General features: G+C 43.0%; 1 protein-coding gene across 1 annotated transcript; it reads left to right on the forward strand.

Annotated features, from left to right (window-relative positions):
* Positions 1-1,252: 1,252 nt before the first annotated feature.
* On the forward strand, positions 1,253-21,168 carry LOC125887297 (uncharacterized). The gene is made up of 4 exons (XM_049573995.1): positions 1,253-1,261; positions 1,650-3,315; positions 11,618-12,535; positions 20,491-21,168. Exons 1-4 carry the CDS (start codon positions 1,253-1,255, stop codon positions 20,724-20,726), a joined length of 2,829 nt encoding a protein of 942 aa, XP_049429952.1. The 3' UTR covers positions 20,727-21,168.
* Positions 21,169-27,562: the final 6,394 nt, after the last annotated feature.

Here is a 27,562-nt window from a genome sequence, read left to right on the forward strand (position 1 = left end):
GCTCAGCCTTGCTGTCAGACATTTTACTTGCAAGGCTGTTATTTACATTAAATCTAGTGTCTTGGTTTTGAATAAACTTGTGTTTAGCTGAGTTTGCTCTGTTGTTACTCGCCCCACTCATGCTTTCTGCTAGCTAACCGTGACAGACAGGTAAGAACGAGCACACAGGCATTGCCTAATAAAAGGAATGCACACACATTTATACAGTAGTCAGAAGTTATTTGATGCTGCAGATGCATAGCCATTTCAAGTCGAGTTTGATCAATCATTATTGATTGGGTGCAGACTTCAAATTGGATACACTGTACAATGTTACACATCCAAGGCTACAGTACAGTAATGTCATTAATAGAGGCAAATGCGATAATAGCTCAGATGACCGTAATCCTCTGCTCCGCCTTCTGTTTTGGCACGAGTGCTAAGGAATACCAGGTTATAAAGTGGATGTGCTATATTATAATAGAATTGGCTCACTTTTTTTCTCCTGTCAGATATGATTAGGTCAGTACCATATGGTTAGATTGATCTCTGATCTACAGCTCAGAGCAGACATGCTGCTCACACCAAGTACTGCTGCCAGCCTGCCAGCTTTTTTATCTGTGTGGTTTTGTGTACATCATTTTCATGACTGACTGAGGTTGCAGTCCAGGATGATGTAAGCCTGTGTTAATTCAGTGTGGACAGTGCAGGCTTTGTTCTGTGCCCTTTGGTGCTGCACTAGAGCTGCGCAGGGCTCGCTTATGTGACCTCTACCATTGTAGCACGATGTGAATTTGAAGCTTTGTTTTGCTGCTGCAGTCGAATCAAAAAAGGGGGGAAGCTGGGCCGGGGAGAAGTGAAGCATATTTTAGCTTTCTATTTGGATATTCTCCCTTTAACTTTAGTTTGCATTTTTGCATCATCAAGTTGTTTATTTCCCTTAGTACTCCTGTGACATAATTATCCTGGTAAGGGTTTTATTCAAATATGCAATAGACCTGCTGAAAAAGCTTAACTCTTTTTACTTTAATCTTTTTTTTAAAGGAGCAGATTTGTGAAATGCAAAGGAAGGGCAAGCAGAAGCAGACGGTCTTTGATGTTTGTGCTGCTTTAGTATTGTGTGTCAGTACAAAATGAGATCAAGACAAAGATTTTCACCTTGCCCTTTTGTAAAGATGAGATATTTGTTGAGGAAGCCTTTGTGGTTAGACTTAATCAGCGTTTTCACGGTCTCCAACAATAATCTAAAACCACAGGTATACATTAACACAGGATGACGAGAGTCAGAACCTACTTTGCTCCATTTCCTGACCTATTTGTGGTGCATTACTGGCATTGTACAGCAGCTGCAAAACTACAGATTTACACCCATAATTGACAGCACAGAGCCCTGCTGACATTACACACACCTGTTCTTGGCCTTTCTGAGCTGGAAATTGATGTGTTTGAGTTTGTTTTGGTGAAAATTAGAATGCACTTAACGTTCTTTTTGTTTTTCTTTTTAGGTCTGAGCAACAACAAACAGACATTTCAGCTGAACGGCATGAATCCACATCCTGTTTCAACTGAATAAGTGCAAACAGTCAGCGTTCAGTTCACTGCTAACCTTCCGACCATCCCACACAGACACCCCTGACCACCATACTGTAACATCAGCCAGTTCCTGAAAGGACAGCTTCATTACCCCGTCCACCCACCCAATTAGGAGCCAGATGGCGCTTCTGGCCAATCAAATCATGGATGCAAGGATTCTCAGCAGTATGAACGGGAGAGCAGAGCTTTCCCAGTTCTTGAGAGTCACCAATCAAAGCATCGTCTCCCAGGTAAATTCAGCCCAGGAGGACGGCCGCAAGAACAGGAAGTATCCCTGCCCGTTGTGTGGGAAGCGCTTCCGCTTTAACAGCATCCTTTCCCTTCACATGCGTACACACACTGGAGAGAAGCCCTTCAAGTGCCCCTACTGCGACCACAGGGCTGCGCAGAAGGGCAATCTGAAGATACATCTCCGTACTCACAAGCAAGGCATTCTGGGCAAAGGCCGTGGGAGAATTAGGGAGGAGAATAGGCTGCTTCATGAGCTTGAGGAAAGGGCGATACTTAGGGACAGGCAGACGCGAGCTGGTCATGTCATCCAACAGCAAACATCTAATATAAACCAATTTCAACCGCCCCAACTGTTACAACCGCTCCAGACACAACCCCCATTCTTAACCAACTCTGGTGTGGCAGAGAGCCAGCCACACACATCCACATCCCCAAAGGTGACTACCATCCCAGAGGATCCCATCCAGCCCCAACCCACCGGCTTCCGCTGCTCATTCTGTAAGGGGAAGTTCAGAAAGCAGCAGGAGCTTGAGCGCCACATCAGGATTCTACATAAACCCTACAAATGCACCTTGTGCGAGTTTGCTGCCTCACAGGAGGAGGAGCTTATCAGCCACGTTGAGACAACGCATATCACTGCTGATTCGGGTTCAGGGCAGAGGCCTGCAATGGGGGCCGGTGACAAGAAAAAGTCTGCTGGCGAATTCCCTTGCGAGGTGTGTGGCCAAACTTTCAGCCAGGCCTGGTTCCTGAAGGGTCACATGAGGAAACACAAGGACTCTTTTGAGCATTGCTGTCAAATCTGTGGCCGCCGTTTCAAAGAACCCTGGTTTCTCAAGAATCACATGAAGGTCCACCTCAACAAGCTGGCTGCTAAGCATAACCACCCTGCGGAGCATGAAACCGCTGTTAACATGAATAACCTCACGCAAGACCACCAGAGCAACCTCTACTCTCAGTACATCACCCGCATTCACAACAGGTTCCTCACGGCTGAGAGAGCCGACCATCAAGATTACAGCCAGATACTCGCCACAGCAGGCGTTGACATGAAGGTTAGGGAGATGTTAGGTAGGATGATTTCCTCAGGTCCCGGCCCTTTGACAGATGCAGAGAGCTCCTCTTTACTGGGTTTAAATCATCTCCACCCTCCACTGAGCTCCACTAGCATGGAATATCTACAGAAGATTATGTCTAACAGAGACACGCTCAACAGCAGCAGCAGCAGCAGCTACCCAGGCTGGCAGATCATGACATCAGGACTGCCTGTTGAACAGCAAATGTTTGGTCCTAAAGACCAGCAGCAGTGCTCCTCCTACCTGCCTGAGAGATGTCTCCCTGCAGACGATGGGAAAGTGTCTCTTGGTGATCCAGATGCCAAGGCCATCAGCAGACCTGGTAGCCCAGGCAGTGTGAGTCGTCATGGGCTGACAGAGATCCTCACAGAGACAGGGAGCTCCCACTCTGGTAGCGGCCTAGACCATCGACCACAATCCTCTTCTCCAGCTACAGGTAATTCAGTCTAGATTTGTTTTTCCTTAATGCTGCTTTAAGGCTCATTTGTACTTGTTAGTTTCAAATAATAATAATAAGTAACTGTCACTGCCCACTTCCATGCGTCCTTTATGTTGGCATAGATACAGCCACTAGATGGCACTAAAGGAGAGAGGCAAACATTTCTTACAACAACAAACGTTACGACAATGGAGGAGCTTGCAATAATGTACCTTTAAACAGAGGCAGTGTTGTAGACGGAGATGAGATACATTGAAAAATATGGACCGACAATCTTTTTTACTCCATTTTGTACTTTTTAATCACTAACTTGTTCCAATCCGCCATTTTTAAAATGTCTTCGTCATGCTCTATGATTAGGCTATATCTTGCTTGAACTATGCTACACTGCTGCCAAGATTTCTGGTGATACTATTCTCTTTGTCCATGTGTGTAAGCTTTCAGAAAACATGCACAAATATGAACTAACTGAACGCAGACTATGCACAGAAGGCTCCATCCATGTCTGTATACATAGCCTTTGTAACGTCGTACATATATGAGCCCCGGATATTTTACCAAAGAGGTGATTAAATGAGGCATTTTACATATTTCATCATATTTCAGTTCAGTTCATTTGACATGAGAAGTACTGCGCAGCCTGTGAGGATAGCAGGGTCATGTCTTTGTTGCTTTGAAGGGGGCTTTCCAAAGTTTGACAAAAATAACCCTGAATACCCAGTTGTATCATAGGAAGAGTAGGATTCAGTGTTTATGGCGCTTGGTCCACACTGGGAATTAAGTCAAAATATCTGTTTTGTTTTTGACAATTCTTTTTTTTTTACTTTTTACTTTTTTTTACTTGGGCATTTTGTCTTTAATTAGTAGCAGAGAGACAAACAGGAAATGCAGGGAGAGTGAGGTCCGCACCTGGAACCAGAAACATTTTCTTGGTTTAATGTGTCTCTTGCAAGTCCCCTAACTTTATGAATGCAACATACTGAATCACTGGAGTGCAGGGGATGACATATAAGTAACACACATGAGTAAAAAAGTAGATTTTTAAGGAACGAGTGCTTTTCATGTTCCCTTTTTAAAACTGTACTTCTACTCACGTTTATTTTTGAGCCAGTAATCTACTTTTTACTTTGCTTTATTCACCATTCACACCTTTGTTAGGTCTTGTCTACTTTAAATGCTGGGATTAAGTGTGTGTGTGTGTGGGGGGGGGGGGGGGGGGCATGTGAGGAGCACCATAACTGCAGATGCCAAGTTGCCAGCTGCCTGGAATAAAAAGAAGCACCACCTGTCTTATGACCAAGATGCAATGATGACAGAGCAAAACCCAGAACAAGAGGCAGCTTCCAGCAACAATCCCCGATCACATCTGGCCACACTTATTATTCTAAAATCTAAAAAAGAAAAACAGTTACATGATGAAGTGCTTACTGTGCTTTGGAAAAACACTGAGATCTCTGCTTTTAAAAGCTCCTCCCCTAACCTCCGCTACACATTGAAGTAACATGCACATATTATAGGTCGAAATGTAAAGTTATTCAGATAGTCAACATTATTTTAAATGTTCTGTAGGTAACTTTCTCGTTCTCAGTAGCCACGAGTAAGCACATGGGCATGACAAACACAAGACTGGCCGTGACTGACCTATTTATAATAAAGGTAGCCTACTATCTGCAATGCTCCAATATTTCATTTGGACCATTGGTTCCATGATTATTTAGCTAGCTAGCACAGCCCGCCTCACTTCCCACCACTAGGATACTACTTCCCTGGGACAAGAGTGGATGGCAGCTGTGAAGTTTTCAGTGGGATGATGGCTAGCTGCAGCATCAAAGTATGCTGACTCGGGGCAGTCCAAGATCAGACCCTTTGCTCTCAGGCACTTGGCCTTACTTTGGCTGAATTTGAGCTGGCACTAAGTAAAGGTCCGGCTCCGCCAGGCCGCCGCTGCAAAATGTATATTACAGAAAGAGCGTGGACTCTGTGCTGTGGTGGATGCTGGTCGTCTGTAGACGTTTGCTGACTCCATTTCTTATCTAATGTTAGCTACTGTTGCACGCTGTTGGCGCTGAAGCGGAGATGACAGTCAAGGCCCTCAGGAATGCGCATATGGTCACACATTTTGCCTGAGACCTTAATATAGAAGACAATCCAAAGGCTGCTAGAGGCAACTGATAGAGTCTGGGAAAGTTTTTTAGTTAGCTTACAACCAGCACGTTCTCATCCCAACTTGTCAAATACCACTGCTTTGGACATACACATCCAAAAATGATGCGTTAGGGACCCTCCTGCATCTGTTTTCGACGTATACAGACATGTCATTGAGGTGTGTAACATGCACTGTATCATTTTAAAATGCACTTCCGTTTTCAAAGGATATATACGGTCCTCATTATTTGCATAAAGTATTATTCAAACTAACCTTACAATTTAGGTAAAATACTTTTTGGGCCTGATTTCCTTAAGTTTAAGTAACAAAAGCACATGGTTACGTTTAGGAAAAAACGTCATGGTTTAGCTTAAAATTCACACAGAAACTGAACAGCAGGCGCCCGGGTAAAAGTTCGAACTTCATGTGACACATGTACCTTCCTCTTGCCCACCCTATAATGACTTTCTCACTCTTTATGTTACGGTAGTTACCAGCGGTGACTGGTGTGTATCATACTGCCGCAATGGGTGCCTCTTTGCGTCCGTGTCAGATGCCAGCCTCCACTGACAAAGTTGCGCTATTTCATGACTCGGGTTGTTGCCCACTGCCTCTAAAACTTACGCGCCTGGTGCATATCATACTGCTGCTAAAGGTGCCTCTGTGCGTCGGTTTCTGATGCTGAAATCACTGACAAAGAGGTGTTATTTGGCCACTTGGGTTGCAGCCCACTGCGTGTCATACCTCTGCAAAAGTCTGTACATTGGTGTCTGACTCTGAAATCACTGACAAAGTGGTGACATTTGACAAGTTGAGAGTGAAAACATGCTGTTACAACAAGATGATGAAGCAGAGAGAGAGTGGGAGCTTGTTCATATCTCAATTATATTTTATAATTCTGCCTCTACTTTCAATTTTTCAAATTCTATCCTTAATTGTTTGATTAGCCTACTTGCTCTCCTCTGTGATAAAAAAAAGTTTTATCAACAACGGCTGTTTTTTTAAATTATTTAGTACTGGCCCACACACCCTATTTTTATCTTTTTTTTTTAAACTCTTACTTACTAAATAGGTTTCTGAAATGGTAACTTTTACTTGTTGTACTTTTACTTGAGTATAAAGATTGTCAGTACTCTGCCCATCACTGCTCAAGTGCCACTTTAGTAATTTGTCAGTTCTTTTGCAAGACTTTATATTTATTTTTTGAGAATTGACATGAGGTGAGATGCCAGACCTACTGTCAGACCTTATTACAGCTCACTTATTAAATCAGCTTAGAATATCACAACAGAGGATCAGATTTCTGCATCTTCTGATTTTCTTCTAAGTGTTTTCTTTAAAAAAAAAATGCAGTAGCTTAATGACAGCTGTGGCCTCATCTTTCTTCCCACTTAGTGTAGGTGGACATGAAGCGCAGGGTCAGCAACACCACCACGGATATTACTGTCATCCACAAGGACTTTGTCTTCCTTTAAAAGATAATGGCATCATGTTGAATTGTAGGGATAATTAGTACCCTCTATTTTATATCCGTCACATCCCCACCCCTTGCCTACGGGGGCACAAGATGTTAATGCATGCCATCTGGTGTTTTTAATGATTTGATATATACCACCCAGTGATTTTTATGATTTGATCTACCACCTGGTATTTTTATTGATAGTCTTCTGTTCCACCTGGTGATTTGGATGATTCGGCTCTCTGGGTAAATGCCTTTCTTGTCATGGCATCCTGCTAACATGTTATCATGAGCCTAAATTACTGCTATAACAGCGTTGTTAAGAGCAGAAAAATAAATCCAAACTTTTGTTCTGTTCCTTCATAGCTTACGACTGTGGTTATTTTCCACTGGAGTGCTGCTGTTATGTACGTCCAAGTCTGATGCGTTGTTATGGGATTTGATCCAGCATCCTCTTAAATGATGGCCGTATAGCAGAGATAAATGGATCAGGTCTAATCTCATTAGACGTTTTGTTTCCATATTGTACACACATACTGGTATCTGCATATTTACATGTAAATGCTCCCCGTTTATGGCCAAATCCCTCTCTGGTTGCTCTTTAAGAAACATATTCAAGCTCTGTTGTTTTTACTTTCCCTCTTCTCCCCTATCTCCAAGACCATATGGTGTCACTTCCAGAAACATTTATGATAGCTGGCTAGCTGAGGATTTGAGTGCACACAGTTCTGGGATGGCACATTCAGTATCAGACTCTAATTTCAGTCAATATTAAGCATGGAAACTAATTCATTGTAAAGGTCAGGCGTCATTGCTTTAGTCAATGATGGATCCGGCAGGCTCTCTCTCTCCCCCTCTCCTCCTCTCCTCTCTGTTCTTAGTCTTGTGTAATGGTAGACTCACTCTGGGGGCTTAGCACCGCATTGTTTAGCTCTGACAATATATCCCAGAGACCTCTGCAGCTGCTCCCTGCGCTCACAATGACAGATTAATTAACACAATCACACGCTGCTGGCCCTGGCTCAACACACAGGTCTGCTGCGGGACAGATAGGTAAATCCTACACATATGGAGAACACGCACCACTTGATGAGGGTTTAATAACAGGGATAAGTTTTTTCGGAGGTGGGGGGTTGTAACTGATCAAGTCTGTCTGCCTCGACGGTCGGACGTGGAGGAAGAAGAGAGGGAGAGAGCGAGTGTTTTCTAATTCAGGAGAGCGGAGATGCTGAGGAAGAATTACCACTGCCAGATGTTCAGCTTGAGGAACATTGATTAGTCCAGAATTACTGGCTGCATTATTCATAGTCAGCCTATGGTGGTCATGAAGTTATTGATGTTCTCAATATGGATAGCAAATATAGTACAGTCATGGCTGTCAGAGTGAGAGACGGCTCCTTTTTGCACGATACATCCAGATACAGTGCTGGATTTAGATTTTTAACTACAAATACATCTTAAATTAGAAATCACGCTTTGATTTCAATAGAAGGCGCGTGTTAGGAATTACTTCTCTCAATGTCTCATCAGGACAGATTTGAAAACGCACTTTGACTTTAATTATAATCTGAGATTAAGACTAACAACTCCTCTTAAAATGATAAACTAATGAAGGGTGCATGCTTCAGGCCTCTGACCTACATTGGACCAGTTAGATCCTGTCTCTGAATAAAAACATGCCTAACAAACATAAAATGCTCTGACAGTTATTAATTAGTCCCATTCAATACTCTTAACCTCAAGGTCAGCGAGCAGACACCATGTAATGATGTTGTCCCCACATGTGTTTTGTCCCTTATTCCCTGCTTTTACACTTCTTTTACTGTAAGCGTGAAGGGAGCCTGAAATGATAAGCGTCTGTAAAAACTGTGAATGGTAATATGAGCAGTGGTTTACCCAGAAACACAGATAAAGCAAGCTGCTGTGCAGAGTATCACTTTCCATTCGGCTGTTCCAGTTACATCGCTCTATTCTTTGTGATTGCTGACAGTAAAAGCATCTTTTTAAAACCAAACAGGTCCTTATCTAACTTGGCCCTGTGTCTGGCTTAACAAACTCAGCTCTTACACCGAGATCACAGTCACTCTGACTGGTTTGTCTAAACTGATTACCTGTTGGCTTTTCTGTCTCCCTCTCACTTCTGTCTTTTAATCCTCTTTTTAATTATTATTGCAGATATGAGGCTCAAATTAAGCTCAAAATGCTTGTTTTCCTAGCATGCAGATAAAAAGATTTACCCAGGGAGTTCTGAACACCTGCCTTGAAATATTGTTCCACCGTCTCCTGAATGCCATTTGGCTTAATTGACTTGGAAACGTCCCAAATGCGTCATTGACTATGTGGTCTAATTAATATTAATAATATATGCTATTATAAACATCAAAGAACATCTGGTGCCCCTGTTTTTCTCACCAGTCTTGTGTGTGACTCTCTCTCACTCTGTTTCATCTTAAACCAAACCAGCCACCATGTATTTCTGCTTTGCATTTCAGGTGCTTGATTGCATATATACTGTAGAAAGAAGAGCCAAAACCTCACTGTATATAGAGTTTGATATCTACAATATAACTGCCAAATGCCTGTGTAAGCATATAGTATGTGAGCCCGTGATTGCATTGACGGTGATGTATGGTTGTAAATCTTAAAGCCTATTTCCATATGAAATGAATCACTCGTCCAAGCCCAGCTGCATGCTTTTTCCATAGACACGGCTCACTTGAGGCATTTATTTATTTATTTACCTTTTTCCTCCGCCTTGCACATCCAGTAAGGGCGGATAACTCATACGCATCACTTCATTAGATGCTCTGTGTTAGGTGAGAGAGGCTGGGGTTTGTAATGATGCAGTAATTGGAGTTTTGGTTGATAAATCTAAGCTCTAAAATTACTCCCCTCACATAATGTGAGCCTCGGCAGTGTAAGTAAATCTTAAACTGATTAAGTTAGCATGAACCAGGCAATCACAAAGATGGCACCCGTCCAAAGGAAGAGGGGAAAAAAAAGGCAGAGTCTTCATTCTTTGTATTGTTTTACAGCTCTCATGTAAGCTGGCAAATGGGTTTAGGAAGGGTCCACGCTGAAAGATGAGGTCAGATATATGTGTTTTCTGCATTTGGAGCTGGCCGGTAATGTCATCGTAATTTAAGCCACAGAATAATTGAGATATATGGCGTGTCTGAAAGAGTTCCATTAAGCTGTTTGGATTTTTTTGTCTCTTACTGGAGACAAGGGTGTGGCACTGTTGAAGTCTCTTTCCCGCTCTTGCACACCCACGCACATCGCCACGCACATTCAACGTACACAGACATTAAATCAGACATACTGTACACACACACTCTGCAATACCCACACACACGTATACAGTACAAACAGGGGTGACTGCCTGCAGTTCAGGGGCACAGATTTGCCATTTCAGCAGTGATTTTCCAATTTCATTAGGTTCAGCCCTATTTAGATAATATGCGGTTGTTATTTTATGGTTTTGTACAGTCGAAATAGTCCAAAAACAGCGCTCTTTTTACCACCATTCACCTCACAGAGGTGGTTTTTCTATTAAAGTTGGAAACAAAGTAAAGTAACAACTACAGATCATTAGATTTAGATTTACCTCAGAGAATTATTTCAGGGTCAGATCTTGAGGTGTATGAAATTGATATTTCTCTGGCGGGGATGAATCACTGTTGTAACTCAGATATTAGTCCATTAAAGAAGAACAATAAGGCATCAATATGCATAGAATTAAATTAATGGTGGTGGGTTTATCTCCCTATCCCAGACGCATCCCTAAAAGACACAGTATAATGTATGACCTGACCTTCAAATGCCAGGAGAGTGTTGGGCAATAAACTGCCAATATTTGTGGCTTAATGGCGTCGGATGACTTTTACTGTAATTGGAATGGCAGCGAAACAGCTGGGCTGTTTAAAGACAGTGCAAGGCTGAGGTCTCAGACAATCACTAACTCAAAATGGTCACAGGGAGTGTGTTTAACCCTGGAGGGAGTTTCTGTGATAGCTATAATGATTAAACTGTAGGTAAACAGAGGGAAGAGGACATTTAAATTACCTTTAATTAAAAGTTATGGTGAGCAGGATCAAATCTCGTTTCCAGATGGATATTTTTCACTGGCTAAAAGGAGAAAAATTACCCTTTGTCATTCTCCACAATAATACACTTTGTACTTTTTGAATTATGGTTCCAACACGCCATTTTTCAAGTATGAAGCAAAAATAAACTCAGCTACAGTACATGGTGCGGTTAATCAGAACTGCTCACATGTTGGACTTCGTTATTTCTGACTGGGGAACCCACTTACTGGTTTTGATGGAATGAGGTTCTTGTCTGCGACATCTGCCTTGTTCTAGTTGCTTTGAATTTGACTGTTTATTATTTCTGGAAGAATCTTGTTTGGTGTTAACATCTTTGGGTGTATTTATTGCACATGGTGGTGGCGTCCATACTGTAAAATGATGGATCACTGGAGCTGAAAGCTGATTACAAGCTTGATTTACTGCAGGGCAGCGCTTAAATCATTCAACTCAGCCTGGTGTGGGATTGCAACATTTTTCATGTTTAGACAACAGTTGTTGGTACATACTTTCCTCACAACAGAATGCTCAGTGTGCCTCATATACACATGGTGTCCTAATTTGATTCGGATTGTATTATGTCTTTGCTCTTATTGTCTGTGCTAGGTGAGAAAGTCTACAGGTGTCCACTCTCCAGTGACTACACCGCTGCACAGACAGCCTCCCTGGGCTTCCATCTGGATCGCTACCACTTCCCCCACTGGCAAAACAGCAGGGATCTTTCGTCCCCACTGCAGCCCACCAGCAGCAGCAGCTCCAGCCCCAACCCCAAGATCAGACCGAGATCCAGGGAAGACTGGAGCCCAGCCCATTACCTTGGTCTGGAGAGCCACAGTGAGAATGCCCTGCTCATCAACAAGCAGCCCGACCTCACTGACAAAGATGCAGGTGTAGACGGCTCTATATCTGCTCAGACCAGGAAGTCCCAGTATGAGCCTTTAGATTTGTCAGTCAGGCCTGAGTCTGTCATGTCTCACTCAGGCTTATCTCCTGCTGTACTGGTACAGATGTCTGGTGTTTTTAGTAATGGACTCTCCTCCTCCATTACCCGCCGGCTACAAAGTTACTCTAATGCTGCGGCTGAACTCGGTGTGAAACCTGCATATCAGTGTGACCTTTTGGTGCAGGGAACAAAAGAAGAGATGAACGCACAGAACGCCGGCTCCACGGGTCACGATGGTGAAGGTGAATTTGAGAAAACTGAAAAGGGGAGGGAGGACGACAACGATGATGCTGCCAAGTGGAAGATGCCGAAAAATAACATCCTCGAGCCAGAGGAGCTGGGACAGGCGGATTTCCAGAGCCCTGGCGAGAAGAGCAAGCCGGGACCTTGGGGCAGAGCCGTAGCTGAATCTCCCATCTCGTCTCTGGAGAACTTGACTCCAGGACAGGCAGATCAACTCCAGCACCAGGGCGGCCTGCTCTCTTTCCTCAGATCCCAGGGGAACCTGAGCGGCACACCTGCCAGCGCACACAAAGCCAGTCTGAGCGATGGGGGGAACATGGAAAAAGATGCTGCATCTGGTGAGCATCAGCTGATATATCATGTATGTTAAATGCAGCTGTCACTGTTATCAAGATGTAGCCAGGGCTGCCTCCAGATTTGAAAGTATCTATTGCCACCTAGTGGACAAAGCCCGGTCCTTTCTCTCTTCTTTTATTTTGCATCTTGTTATCTCCTTTCAGATGCTCTGTACCACCCCGTCTGAATGTGATAGACCACTGCAGATGGCCATATACCAACGTTACAGTTGGTTAACTTAATTCTAAATATAAGTGGCTGACTTGTGTGCGTGACATTGTCAGTTGCAAGGATGCTGCTATAGAAACCCCAAAAAAGTTTTTTGGCAGTATCTCCTCCCTCATCACCTGACAGAGGAAGTGTGAGGAGTGAGTGTGACTGTGTGAATAAATCATGCCAATTACAAACAACACACTTCCTTTATACTTATAGCACTTCAGGTTTTTTTTCCCGTCTTTCCAGATCTTATCTCTGATCTCAAATAAGGGCTAAAGAAGACACAGGTGTGTGGCACTGATTACCCCTACACTTTAAAGGATGATATAATCTCCTTGTGTGATAGGTTACAAATCACCCAAGCCAATGGAAGCCCACTGATGGAGAGGCTTAAGCTCTTGTGCTGGTGTGATATGCTTGCTGAGTGCAGATTTAATAATGCTGTCTCTCAAGAGAGGGAATCCAACAGCTGGGGTCTTTGATATGCATGTATTATGAGTGCAACATGATACACCTTCCCTCTGATCCCCCTCTTATTCAGAAACTCAATATGTTCATGTGAAAGACAGGAAAGTGCCTGTCAACTCCATTAGGGATTAACATCTGTTCCCTTTCTTTATGATTCTAACAGCAAGATGTAGTTTTCTATTTGATTGTACAGATGGTTATTATAATATGCCGAAAAAGCGCCCCTCTCCTTCAACTCCTGTCACGGCCACCACGCTGTTCATGTTTCTTTCTTGTTTTTATTGAGCATTATGCCGTTTGGATTACACGAGGATATACATTTAGAAAAGCTGGCCATTTCGAGTCTCTTTGGGCAAACCTAATGTTTTAAATTCCTTTAAAAAATTGGCATCATTAAACCTTTTTTTAAACCTCAAATGCAGCATATTACACTGGGACTGCTGCTTTCTCAGCAACCTGATCAATGTATTTGTTTCTGCTTGGAGTTATTTCAAGCAACCCTTGCCTTTTGTTCGCTGCAGATTGATCCTCCATATTTTTTTCCCTCTCTCCCAGAGGAGGTGGATGTCAGAGACACAATAAACACCTGTCAGTCAAACTAGACATTGAGACGAGTACCTGACATTGAGAGTCCATCGAGTGTCCTCTAAAACTGAGCTAAGCAGGTGGCCTGCCAGCCTGTCCTGTCTGCATTGCTGACCAGGTGGCTTTGTCATGGGGCTGTCTCCTGTTGCCCCCATCCTCTCCATACTGTATGGCACGTCGAGTGGCATGGTGACATATTGCTGGGCAGTTTGGACATGGAGTGATGTGTTTGTGATGACAGTTCAGGTCGGCTCCAATGTGCCAGCAGTGGTAATTGGCCAGATGGTGACCTCTGGTTGAACCTGTCTGCATGCTCATTAGTCTCACTGAGCCCTCCCTTGTGTTTTAAACAGAAACTCTCATCTCTGTGCTGCTCTGATTGAACCACTAGATGGCAACATTTACCACTTTAACAGTTGCTGCAAAGCCTCTAAACATTTCCGTACCAGGTATTATGGCATGCTTTCATTTTTCACAGGCACAATTAGGACAACTATTTTTGAGAACACAGTCATGTGGCGCTGAGGATGCCTTGAGGTTTAGAGTATTACCTAACTTCAAACCAGTTAACCAAACCAGCTGTGTCTTCTGCGACATCAGATCAGGCCTCCCAGACGCATGAGAACATGTGAACATGAGAAGATCGATAAAGAAAGGATTAAGAATGAAAGAACAACAGAGGGCAGGGAGAAAGAAAAGGCCCTGATTTGAAAGGTTGAAAGGGGTGAGTCATTATCTCATTGTATGACCTCTGTGTACCCTCCGCGGAGAGGGTGACAGAGAGCGGGAGAAAAAGGGGAGAGAAAAAGGAGCGAGAAAGATCACCATAGATGGAGATAGATGGAGCGACAGCGAGGTGAAAGAGGAGCGGTAGTGCGGCTGTCTCCATGAGCAGATGTCGTTTGAGGGCAGCGAGAGGGCAGCGCGGCCTGCCTTTGTGCCGTGCTTCTCCCCATAGAGATAATGAAGGGTGGAGCACTGGGAAGGATGTGCAGTCATCACTCACTGTCTGTGTGCCATCAGAGCTCAGCCCTGTGTCATCCGTCACCATTCAGCTCCTCTGGCCCCCGTCGGCCCCGCCACTGTCATCATGGTCATTATCTCAGCCTGTGACACACAACACACTCCCACCACACACACACACACACACACACACACACACACACAAACTGGAACACATACATGTAGGCGCAAACATATGCTTGTGTACAAACTCACATAATTATGTATGTATGTAGGGCAGGGTGTGATTTAAAATGGTTTTATATTAGTCTAAATAAATCTTTTCATACCTTATTTTGAGATTTTTTTGGTCAAACAAAAGGTAAATGTTGGTTACACACAATACATACAAGAACTTTGCATAAATAAAAGTCTAAAATCGGCAAAATTATTATTTCAATCTGTAAATATCTGTTTAAGGAAAACAAAAAGATGGAAACATTTCTGACCAGAAATGTACAGACTACACACTATGCTACTGACACACTTCTGTCAGAAGGCTATCATAGTATACTGAGGTCACTCACAAACAGTGTTGTAATGTAACTAAGCAGGCCTGCATTTACTCAAGTACTATATTTGAGTACAATTCTGAGGTACTTTTCTTACCTTGCTATTTTCTACTTAACTACAGTTCCAAGCCTAATATTGTATGTTTTACTCTGAAACTGATGTATTATTATAGGTTACACCTCTCAGCAATATATACAGTAATTAAAATTAGCCCCACCTTCATATATTTAATATACATGATTCTGCATTGTGCCATTCTGCATAATGACTACTTCACTTTTGGTATTTTAAGAATATTTTGATGCTAATACTTATGTATTTTGTACTTTTATAGTAGGATTTTGACTGCAGTATATTTACTTGTAACTTAAATTTTACACTATAGTATTGCTACTTTTTCTCAAGTAAAAGATCTGAATACTTCTTCCACCACAGGTCACAAACTTGTACTTAAAGGAATAGTCTCACATGTTTGAAATTAAGCTTTTTCTCTTTCTTGCTGAGAGTTTGATGAGCAGACGCCACTCTCATGTTTGTTCATAAATATAAAGCTACAGCCAGGAGGTTAGCTTAGCTAGCATAAAGACCGGAAACAGGGAGAAACAGCTAATCTGGCTCTGCCTGAAGTTAGAAAAATCATCCCATCAGCACCTCTAAAGCTCATAAACGCTTGTTAAATTTGTACATAAAACTAAGCATAAAAATGACATATTGGACTCTTTCTTGTAGTGTAGTAAAGTGACTCCATCCAGTAGCCAAAATAGGCATTGTACATCTGCAAGACAGATAGGGCCTATGTTACATTTTGCATTTCATATGTTAAATTTGCATGTTTATTTTGTAGCAGATAAGTTGAAACTTTTTCTTTATGTTTCAGTTTGCAATTTTATGTTGTTACAACACTGTGGTTAACATGTGGTTAGGTTTAAGCATAAAACCACTTGGTTAGGATTAGGAAAACATAATGTTTTGGCATAATATACCTGTTTTCGTCACGCTAAACATGGCAGGAAATGTCCCAGAATACCTGCTTTTGTTGTTTGTCTCAAATTGTGGTGTGTTGCTGTCTGCTGCTTGCAGCTGTCTCGGCTTTGTCTCACACCGTCCACCCTCCACCTGATGAGAAACTCAGCTCATACACATGTAATCTGAACTATGTCACTTTAGAAATGTGGATATGATATAATGAAATGCACAAACGTTACATAGCCTATCTGTGGTTTGCAGGAAAGCACAATGAAAAACATTTTAATCTGGTGACTAGGCTGAGCAACTTTGCTACAAAAAAGACTGATGAGACAAGAAACACAAGTGGTCAAACGATCATTAAGCACCATAAAAACTCCCAGGTTAGCTTTACTTTTTTGAACGACAAAGTATAAGGTAAATAAAAATCCATTAATGTCTCTTCCTGGTTCATATCTAACCTATAGCATACATGCTGTAGTTGTGTGATTTTCCTCAGATAATCTGGCTGTACTGTTAGCTTGTTTACAACCTGTCTGACTGCCCGTGTTTCTTGTCTCACTTCGTTATAGTGATGTTGCCGCGTTCCCAGATCTCAGCAATTACTTTGGTGAGTATGATATCATAACAGATGTAAATGATGGCCAAAATCACATAAGGCCCAAGTTGTAATAAAGCAGAACTGTCCTTTAATGGAGTCCAATGTCAGCATTATACAGAGTCAAAGTCAGTAATCACTCATTCTGTTTTTCTTCCTTCACTCTTTCTCTCAACACCACACAATCCCACCCCTCTCATTTCCTGTCCAGTCTATTTGTGCATCCCTGTGTGTGTGTGTGTGTGTGTGTGTGTGTGTGTGTGTGTGTGTCTGTGTCTTTGTATTAGTATGAGTGTGTGTGGCTGGTCTGAAGCTGTGGCTCGAGCAGCCTATGAATGGAGGATCATGTGGTGAAGAGATGGATGGCTCCGAGCCCACTGCTGTCTCCTCTAATTGTAAAATATTAGTTACATTAGACTGTGGCCTGTGATTAATGGAACTTATTTGGAGGTTGCCCTCTCTTGGACCTCCCCTCTCCTCTGGTGGGAGGGGAGAAAGAACAGCAGACCCAGGGAGACGTTGAGGAGGGAGAGAAAGAAAGGCAATAGAGGCAAGGGGGGGTGGGGGGCTGAAGCAGGGCAACAAGCAACTGATGTAGACGCAAGACCTTTTGGCTTATTATTAACTGACTTTATGAAAGTGTAATGGGCTACAGGATTGTTCACATCGTCTGAGTGCATTTACAAGACTTTAACAAGATTGAGGGAAATCTGGTCAGTCTCTCAGGTTACAATGGATGTGTAAGATTTTGGAAAGGAGGATTTTTTTTAGTTCCCTATGTGCTCATTTCAGCAACTGAAAGGAACAGTGTGTAAGGTTTAGGGAGATTTAGTGGCATCTAGCGACGAAGACGGCAGATTGCAACCAGCTGCATCTTCTCCTGGGTAGAATTGCTGCAGTGTTCATTGTTCAGGAGGTTTTTACTGGTAGCCGAATTATCCGCAGAGGTCTCTTTGTCTCCAAAACAAACAGACCAGGTAATTAAAACTGGTGAAAACACAGAATAAAACAATTTCATGGTACAAATCAGTGTTTTTCCAATGCTGTTTGGCACATTGGAGATGAGTTCCTAGTCCAGCAACTGAATAAAACAGTATCACATTAAAAAAAAACAGTGTTTTCCAATGCTTTCATTGCAGAGGGGCTTCTAACTGTGGTAGCCAAAACAAAAACACAGAAACAGAAAAGGTTGTATTGAGAGCCAGCGTTTGGTTTGTCCATGCTGGGTTACTTTAGAAACATAGCCAGGCAACACGGCAATCTGCGTTGACGAGGACCTGCTCCCTATGTAGATATAAACGACTCATTTTAAGGTAATGAAAACAAAATGATTCTTATTTTCAGGTGATTTTACACTAAAAACAACATACTAATCATATTATATTTTGTTTCTGCCAATATATTCCCCCTAAATCCTACACACTGGACCTTTAATAAGTGAGATTTTTTTTGCCGTCCAACCCCATTTCCTGTTTTTGACTTCAATTGATTGAGGCTTGGAGGAGTTGAAGTGAGACAGGTGGAGTTTAACACCACAAACTGCTCTTCTTTTACTATTGTTCCTCCCAGACAGCTCCCCCTCCCTCCCTCAATAAGTCTACTCTCTCTAACTCTCTCTCTCACACACACACACACACACACATGAGTGCGTGCACACACACACACACCCCTCTGTGCCATCCTGATGATATTCAGATGTGTCAGGCCTTATCCTCTCTCTGACTGGTGTGTGAATGCCTGTGTGTGTGTCCTTTACGGCCATCAGGTTATTATACACCAACAGATGGAGCATTACCTTTTATTGCTCACACCGTCTGTGAGTTTTCCCACTTTTCCCCCCCAAAAACACCTTTTTTATGTAGATGTGAAAGCGAGTGTTCAGCTGCGTACAGCTGTCTCGGCTGTGATGAGGAGCATGATAGAGAGGAAGAGGCGAGGGCGGGGTGAAAAGGCTGAGACAGCCCTCAGTTTTTGGGAAGTGATGTCAAATGACATCAGCACATAATGGTTTACTGTAACCATGAATCACAGAAAAACACATTAGAGTGTTAGACAGAGGGGAAAAGAGAAAGTCATTATATGAGGTAACATCTCAAAAATAGCACAGCAGTGAACAAGGACACATGGCTGTCTAGGTAGACAGGTAAATGACTCATCCAGCACGCTTTTTGTTTTGATCTTAGCTGCACCTTTGGGCTTTGGTGTCATACTGATTTTTATTGAGGTCAGATAAACTTCTGGAAGCTATTAACGGTATGCTTTGTTGTTTGCATCATAAAGGTACACTCTGTGCTAATGTCATGTTGGTTCACAATGTTTGTAGTGGAGTTATGTAGCGGGCGCTAAAGAGGGGGACAGACAGGAAGTTTTGGCATGCCTTGCCTCCCAGCTGCAGACGTCTGTCATTCCTCAACTCAACACTTGTGTGTGTATGTTTATTTGTGTGTGTGTGTGTGTGTGTGTGTGTGTGTGTGTGTCTGAGGGCTTGTGTTTGTGTTGTGAGCAGGAAATATGTTACAATGAATTAGAACTGGCTGGCCTTTTCATAAAAACCTGTCAGTCCATGAAGTGTCACAGTGTTATGATAAAGAGTGTTAGAAACAGCAAATTGTTATTAGGCTACGTCAGTGTCACACTTTTAAACTGTTTCTTTATTTTGACATTTTCCTACAAAACCACAATGACTTAAATGAATACTTCGCCTACAAACTGAGTATAAATTACTCACCCTGTGTTTCCTTGAATATGTAAAGAAAATATTTCTTTCTTCTCCTACGCCTCCAAAGCAAACGAGTAATCCAAAAACCGTAAACATCTTGATGAAGTGAATTAAAGGGGGGTCGCGTTTAACAATAGCAAAACTATATGAAAACATCCATTTACAAACTCTAAGGCACCTTGTGTAGTATAATTCAAGTCTCATTTATCCAGCCATTAAACACCACATTGTACAAGTAGCACGCCTGGGCAAGCACTTGCCCAGGCGTGCTACTTGTTTACGCAAAAGTATTTCAAATAGTAAGGTTTTAGCAAAATGCACGTTTTGAAAGTACTGAGCAAATCGGCACATCGTCCCCTTTTACTTCAGTTCTACTTCCAATTTTTGCCGTTTTTGGATTCTTCGTTCACCATTAAGACATGCAACACAAACAAAATTTTCTTCACGAATTCAAGGTAACACAGGATGAGTAATTGATATACAGTTGGTAATTTCATTTAAGCACACTATAATGAATTGGAAACTTGTCTGAACCCCATTGAAACTCCAGTGTTTGTATGTGGTTTTATTTCCCTCTATGGTATTTCAGAGCTTAATTAAAGTTTAACTTCTCACCTGCTTGGTGACATCTGGTTTCGAATACTGGAAAACAATGATATTGTATTTAATATCCAGAATTATAAACATTCATTTATCATAGATCATAGTCTCACCCTGCTCATTTTCACAAGGGTTTTGTATGAACAGAAATCTGCACTGAACCATTTGTTAAAGTTTTGTTTAGAGCCAGAGCTGTCTGTTTTAATTTGACTGGCCCACAGTGGTGTGAGTACTGTAACTGTATCAGTATTAAGTCTGTTTTTTCTGTCTGCCCTTTTTGTCTCTCCCAGCTCGGAAACCATTCCAGTGCAGGTACTGCCCCTACAGCGCCTCCCAGAAGGGCAACCTGAAGACCCATGTCCTCTGTGTCCACCGCAAGCCCTTTGACAACAGCCTCTACCCCGACCGCCGCCTCCGACGCTCGCACGCGCCCCAGAGGCCCTCCAGATTGCCTCAGAGCCTCACAGGAGATAATCGCGCACCAGGAAGAGACCAGATCGGCATGACATCACTCTGTGGGACTTGATGTTGTCATGGCAACAGCAGATACAGACAGTTATGGTTATTGTTTTAGCTTCACCTCGAAGGGATTAGGATGATTGAAATTGTTAAAAAAGAAAAAAGAAGTTAACAACCAACCTTGATGTACATTCCAGTGTTTACTTGAAGAGCCACAGTACGTATTTATCTGTAGCAAAGAAGCTGCCTATAATAATAATAAAGTCCATTGTGATGTGAAAGTGTAACGAGGGGCATTTAGTGCCGTTCATTTTGTCAAAAGTGTCCAAACGATTCAGTTGTGTTTACATGCATCTATCAGTTCAACACTTGTCTGATAGGGAGAATGTACCGTGCCTGCCCAAAGCACTTGTTCTTTCATCCAGTAAATACCCTGTGTTACATTTTTTGTAAATATCGCTCGATTTCCCTTCCAGTCCAGAAGTCTTGTCTATCTGTCAGGATATGGTGCCAGATGTTCAGGCTTTAATCGCGGCAGATGTAATGAAGTAGAATGTTGCACATCGGAGCTTCCATTTGTTCTGGATTCCACTCCAGGGAGAAAGCCTCTCTCACATATAATTATTGCCCATTAACTCCTATGCTTCATGCCCTAGTGCTGGAACAATGCTCAATTAAGGGGAACCAAGGAAATGGAAAAACTGCAGAGATGCATTGATAGTACATTCAAATCCTTCTTTTTTCTACTCTTTTTGTAAATTGAGTGGAACCACCCATGTGTGCATTTAACAGATCTGCCCACTAGTATGAAATAGGCCCAATCAACATGGCTATTGTATGCTGCTACTGCCATGTATGGTAATTTTAGCATGATCTGAGCCGCCTCAGCCTCCCGTGCCAAAAGTCTGCCTGTACATCCAGAGATCACCTTGGGCAGCTGTGTGCCTGTTCAGCCGGGGCCTTGTAGCCACAGCGATGTGACTTTGACTGACAGTCGGCCTGACAACTCCATTCATGCGCCACCTGCTAGCTGTCAATCAGGGTGGCCATCCTGGGGCTATTGACGGAGCTGTCAGCCTGTGTGAGATGTGTCTGTCAAAGCCCACCCACTCTGCCACTCTGTCTCTGTGCCTGGGCAGTCTGACATTCGTTTACTGTCCCCCTTCCATCCCTTCCATCTCTCTCTCTCTTTCTTCCACTCTCTGTCTGTCCGTCTCCTGCCTGTTTCCCTTCAGAGACACGCCAGCCCCTTAATCCCCGATCCAATCACAGATTCTTTGGGTACACATTTGTCATCCTCAAACCCTCTGGTTTTTGTAATGGAGTGCTTCACAAACACTTCTGCAGGTGACTCAGGCCTGATATACATGTGGTTTGGCATCTTGTATTTCTGTGTACACCAACAGCACTCTATGCCACTGTACCTATCCTTTTTCTCTCTTTTTTTCCCCTTAAATTTCTCTCTCCTCCTTCTTCCTCCTCCTCTGCTCACTCACCCTTCATCTCTCTGCCTGACAGGTGACAAGGTCTGGGCCTCCAGCTGACTGGCTAATCGGAGACCTGTCATACCTGTCAATAGTTTTCCAGAGCTATGCCAAGCTAGATCAGGCTGGACCAGACCATCCTGCGAGTTGACCAAGGGCACAGAGTTTTGCGGCGGGTGGAGGAATTGCTCCAAAAAATTCACAGCGTTGTAAAAATTCTGTCACTTGTACCCCTCCAACAGCCCTCTGGATATGGATCATCCCCTAAGGCCTCATCCTGTCAAACCTCCTAATTAAGTGCAGTTTCCCTTAAAGCAGGGCCCTTTAATTAATGCTTCGGAAGTTTGTTAATTACTCCTAACGGTGATGAATGTTTTAGTTAACGTCTCACAACCATAGTCAATGTCATGCTCAGGCTTTCTGCTGCTTTGTAAGCGCTCGTCTTTCTATCGTACAGCCCTGTTTTTTTGTTTTTTTTTTCATCGCTCCCAGTGTTGTTTTACGTTTGAAGTCAAGGACTCATCGTGTCATCGCTTTATCTAAAAAGGCAGATCAGATTCTGTCATGCCTTCACAGCCTGATTGGCTTGACAGACAAGCGAAATACACAGAAGCCAAATTTCCTGTATTTTATCCAGCTAAGCTTTGGCTCACCTTGACCTTTTTTGCTGAGAATGACATCCTGTTTACCTGCAGTAAATCAATCCTCATTCTCTGACACCTATAAATAACCTCTCCTCTGGAGAAAAGGTGGACATGCCATTTCATACGTCTAGCTGTCATACGTGTTTAGCTGTCATCGTGTCGTTTTTAATTGATGTTATGTGACATGTTGATGTGAAAGTTAAGTTTTGAAACATGCAAAGTTGCTCAAAACGGCCACTGTTTTTCTTTTTCTTTATCACCATAATCTTCTGTTTTCTTCTTGTTTCCCCTCGCCTTCGTGCTCCTCGTCATAATCCCTCTTATCATTATTACTATTTACAGTTGCTTATCTGCAGACCATGTTTGAGGTCTCTTTCTCAGCTTCATTGAGAGAGGCGGGCCATGTACAGCTAATCAGCCTGAATAAGTAAAGGAAACAGTTTGACAGGCCAGGTAATGAGAAGTAATGAATCACTAATCACAGTCTCTTACAACCCTTGGAGCACAGATGAAAAATTAAAGGTAATTAGCTTGCACAGTTGTGAAAACAATATTTAAGACTGTTGGCATCACATGGCACAGACTTAACAGATTTTCTCTGCCGACAACATACATCAACACAGCGCTGAAGTCCTAATATCAAGCTGTTATTGGAAAAGCTTTCTCGGTGTAATTTTAGTGACTGATCTGATCAGGGTATACAAGTCTCCCTTTTTTTCCCTCTCGCGCAGGCAATCTTGCCAAAACGCAAGCATGAAAAATGTTTCACTTAGTTTTTCCCTTAGGATTTTCTCGACAGAGGAAAAGAAGGAACACGCCAGCAACATGCTCCCGAGACTCAGCTTTGGTAAAAGTAACACTGAGGAACAGCAGAGTGTGAGATAATATTCATTCTCTACCTCGCACACACACACGTATAGAGTGAAGGGTAATTCAGAGACATGTGGTCAGAGCTGTGAACCCTCTGCAGCTCTCCGTGGTTCCTGCGCCTGACAGCAGAGTGAGGGATGCTTTGACAGGGCCCGTGTTTGACAAGTCTGCGTGAGACTCAAAGTACAGGATCCAGACATGGGCTGTCAGTCAAAGCCGGTGCATCTCCCAGCTGAGATGTGCCAGTTTAGTCACAGTTACAAAGGAACTAATATGCGTTAACTGGAGCAAGGCACACATATGGGCCTGGTAGAGCCCTGTGTCCCGAGGCTGGGATTGAACGGATGCCAAAGAACATAAGCCCAAGATATAAAAAGAATTACAAGGGGACAAATAAAACATGGGGATTATGTCAGTGTGAGAAATGGAGGCGTTGTAATTCTGCATGTGTGCCGGCTCGCCTCTCCTGTTTCAGCATCCAGGGCCTGTGGGCTGTAGCCCCGCAGTCCTGCACCTGTGCTCCGAGGATCCAGGAGCTTTAGAGACAGAATGGAGAGGAGGCTGTTATACTGTACGTATCAGAGAGGGGGGAAAAAGAGGGAGGGTTGGAAGAGAAAAGTGGGACAGGACACACTGATTGGGGGTGTTGGAGGCAGCAATCAGGCCCCAGAACGCTGTATCTGCCAAATCAGATGCCTGCACCCATGTTTTGAGTTTTAGGCGTACGTGTAGAGGAATCACCCCCCTCATATCGTACAATACACATGTTCAGTTAAATACCAATGACAGGAAGTGACTAGATTTAAGCCCACAGCTACTCCCCTGCTCAGCCGCTCGTGTCGTGTTATCGCCCAAAGTTCATTTGAGTTTCAGGCTTCCTCCCTCTCTCTCTTTCTCTCTCTTTTCCCCCCTCTCTTTGCTTTCCGCTGAAAAGACCTGTCTCGCATAACAAACAATTGCACCAAACTCCATTAAAATCACTTCATGGGGATGTGATAGTGCCTCAAGTTAAAGGCTGTAATTGAAAAGCATTTGACAAACCACGCACCGCAAAGCGACAATAGACAAGCTGTGATTCTCACTTGAGTTATTCAGTGGAAATGATTATCATCATTTCATTCTGTGCCCTGCACAACTTGCTTGAATAGTGCGTCTCTAAAACAGTGATTCTCGGATTTGTTCATGCTAACGATCTTCAGATGGATAGACGCCCAGATAATGATTTCCTTTTTCACCACATGAGTCAGTATGTAACGGCCGCTGGAACCTATACACAGGATCGCTGATGAAATAAAAAGCTTAAATGAGCTACTTTTGGATCTTTTTTTTTTTTGATCTGATGACATCTAAGCAGGGCTCCCTGAATGCCATTTTGACAACTTACTGTTCTCCAACCTGCACTGAAGCGCAGTGTAACCAGTCAAACCCTAAGAAGTGGAAAGTCTCCCTGGGAAGATGCTCCCGTCCATTGATTTGAAGTGACAGCCACATCCTTGACAAACACACCTGTCATTGTTCAAGTCACATCACATTTTCAGTTTCATAGACAGAAGACAGTAGAGGTGTGCAGGTGTGTGTGTGTGTGTGTGTGTGTGTGTGTGTGTGTGTGTGTGTGTTTATGCACATGTGAGCATGAGTGCCCATAAGAAAGTTTCTTCATCCCTTTCTTTTTTTCTTTTTTTTTTTTTTGCAGATAGATACTTCCACTCTGCTCCAGCTGTTGTTCAGGAACACAGCCAGATTCTTTCATTGGCTTCTTCAGCCGATGTTTATGAAACAAGACATCTGGTGTATTTATTTTCAAACAGAAAATGGATTTAATGTGCCAGAACCTGCTGACCATCACTCTGTGTGTGTATAACTTAGTGTCGCTGAGCTGGTCAGAGAATCTCCTCTCTGTGTGTCTCTGCAGTGGCGTGGCAAGTTTTTGGTGGGGGAGGGGCTGGTTATGGGGACTGAGAGGGGGGGTGGGGGGGTGGAGGGTGATGAGCTGCTGCAATAATAAGCAGATTTTAATGATTTACTATAAATCAGCAGCCGAGGCCTCTGCTTGGGGAGACTGAGGGGGATGACAGCTCCTGACTCACACACCTCGCAAATGCCTTGCTGATGATGTGTGTGCGCTTCAGATCATCAATCACTGAGTGCGCACACACACGCACGCAGACATCCCGCTTTTACAAAAACATGCTTTCAACACACGTACACAGGTGCACAAGCGCACACACACACACACACACACATGTGCGGCCACACACATGTTCCTTGTCTCTAATGTCTCCTCTGCTGTGGCAGGGGACAAATCAATCACGGGTACAGAAGTTCAAGGGGGTAAGAGATTGTCTGGTCCGTTTTTCCCTATGCTATTGATCCCATTTTACTGGCATCATCGCCAAGCTGTCTCGCAAACCCCGGGATGGCGATGGATTGAAAGTGGATGATTGAGAGAGGAGGTAGGGTGACATTCACTGTAATCTCAGCCCTCCACCACCCACACCCCTACCCCAAACCCCGCCCTTCTCCTCACACACAGACAAATCCAATGACATTGAAAGTTAGCATTGTAGCGGGAGTTTTTTGGAGCAGATAGAATCAGGCCCATCAGCTTCAATCTGCACTATCTCGCAGTGAAGGAAACACACTTGGCAGAGATTAACAGTGGTTTTTTGTTTTCCTGCCTCTTTGCATTCCTTCTCCAGCCGTCATACCGCACGTCTGAGTGTCTGAAGGTGTTGTGCCGTCTCCCCGTTCTTCGAATTTGATGAAAAAGACATTGGAGAGAACACCTCCTGACAGCACATCCCAAAGTGTGTGGGAAATGCAGAAAGAGTGACACAGAGCATTTCTCTAAAATCTCAAAATGAGGCTCATGTGGAAAACACTGACGCATGCTTTGATTTCCTCATAAGAGCTTGCGGAGTTTCCTTATCTCTCATGTCTAAACAAATGAGGGGGAATTTTCCCAGTAAATGATGGAGAGCCGTCTGGTGTGTGAGCAGCAAAAGAAATACTGTTGAAGGCGTCCGAGGGATCACAAGAATAACATGTTGCAAACAGATTTTCAAAGACACAATCGTTTCTGCAGAATTCTGTCAAGTACTTATTGCACTGTCTTCCAGTCAAGTGTGTCAGATGATACACTGAGATGATGAAAAATATAAGACACAGAACAGATATTTAGATTTTTCAAATTTTATATCCGTGCTGATATATTCCAAAGAATTACGGATGTATTTACAGTAAGGTATCCTACTGTCTATCATGTTTATAGGAGCTGTTTGCTTGCACTTCATCAGAAAGTTCATTTTGTGTCAATAATTAAAACCATCCAATCTGCTACAGTAAATTACACCGAACACATACAGTAGTTTGTATCCTTTGGCACAAAGTTTCCCAACGTAAACCCATAATGCCAATATAGCTCGAATTATTTACCTTCAGTATTACAATGCAAACCTCAAGTGACGATGAAGCTCAAATCATTCACTGCACTATTAGTACCAGTATATCACCGTCAGGCTGTTTATCACATTATATCTACATTATGATGATGCACAAGTTTAATTACAGATAGATGGATGCTTCATTCATCTTTCCTGCTGCTGACGTCTTGATTAAAAATGTTTAAAGGATTATCTATGGGACTCCTATTTGTGTCCTTGTGTTTGTCTTTTCAACTTTCATCCACTCGCCTGATTTATTCCCCTTGTCTATAAATAAGTAGACAGGGTGCATGTGATGGATTAGTCTGTTGACATTGTACCAACTGCAGGTAAACAATTACTATTCATGCTTCATCGTCGCGGGAATCTATACCAGGATACTGCCACTTAGCAAGGGACAAAAGGTTAGGTTGCGAGCTATTGTTCTGCGTTTGGTCAAATGTCATTCATTTTCAGAATCAG

The sequence above is a fragment of the Epinephelus fuscoguttatus genome, linkage group LG4 (assembly GCF_011397635.1).
Source record: "Epinephelus fuscoguttatus linkage group LG4, E.fuscoguttatus.final_Chr_v1".
Taxonomy (NCBI): domain Eukaryota; kingdom Metazoa; phylum Chordata; class Actinopteri; order Perciformes; family Serranidae; genus Epinephelus; species Epinephelus fuscoguttatus.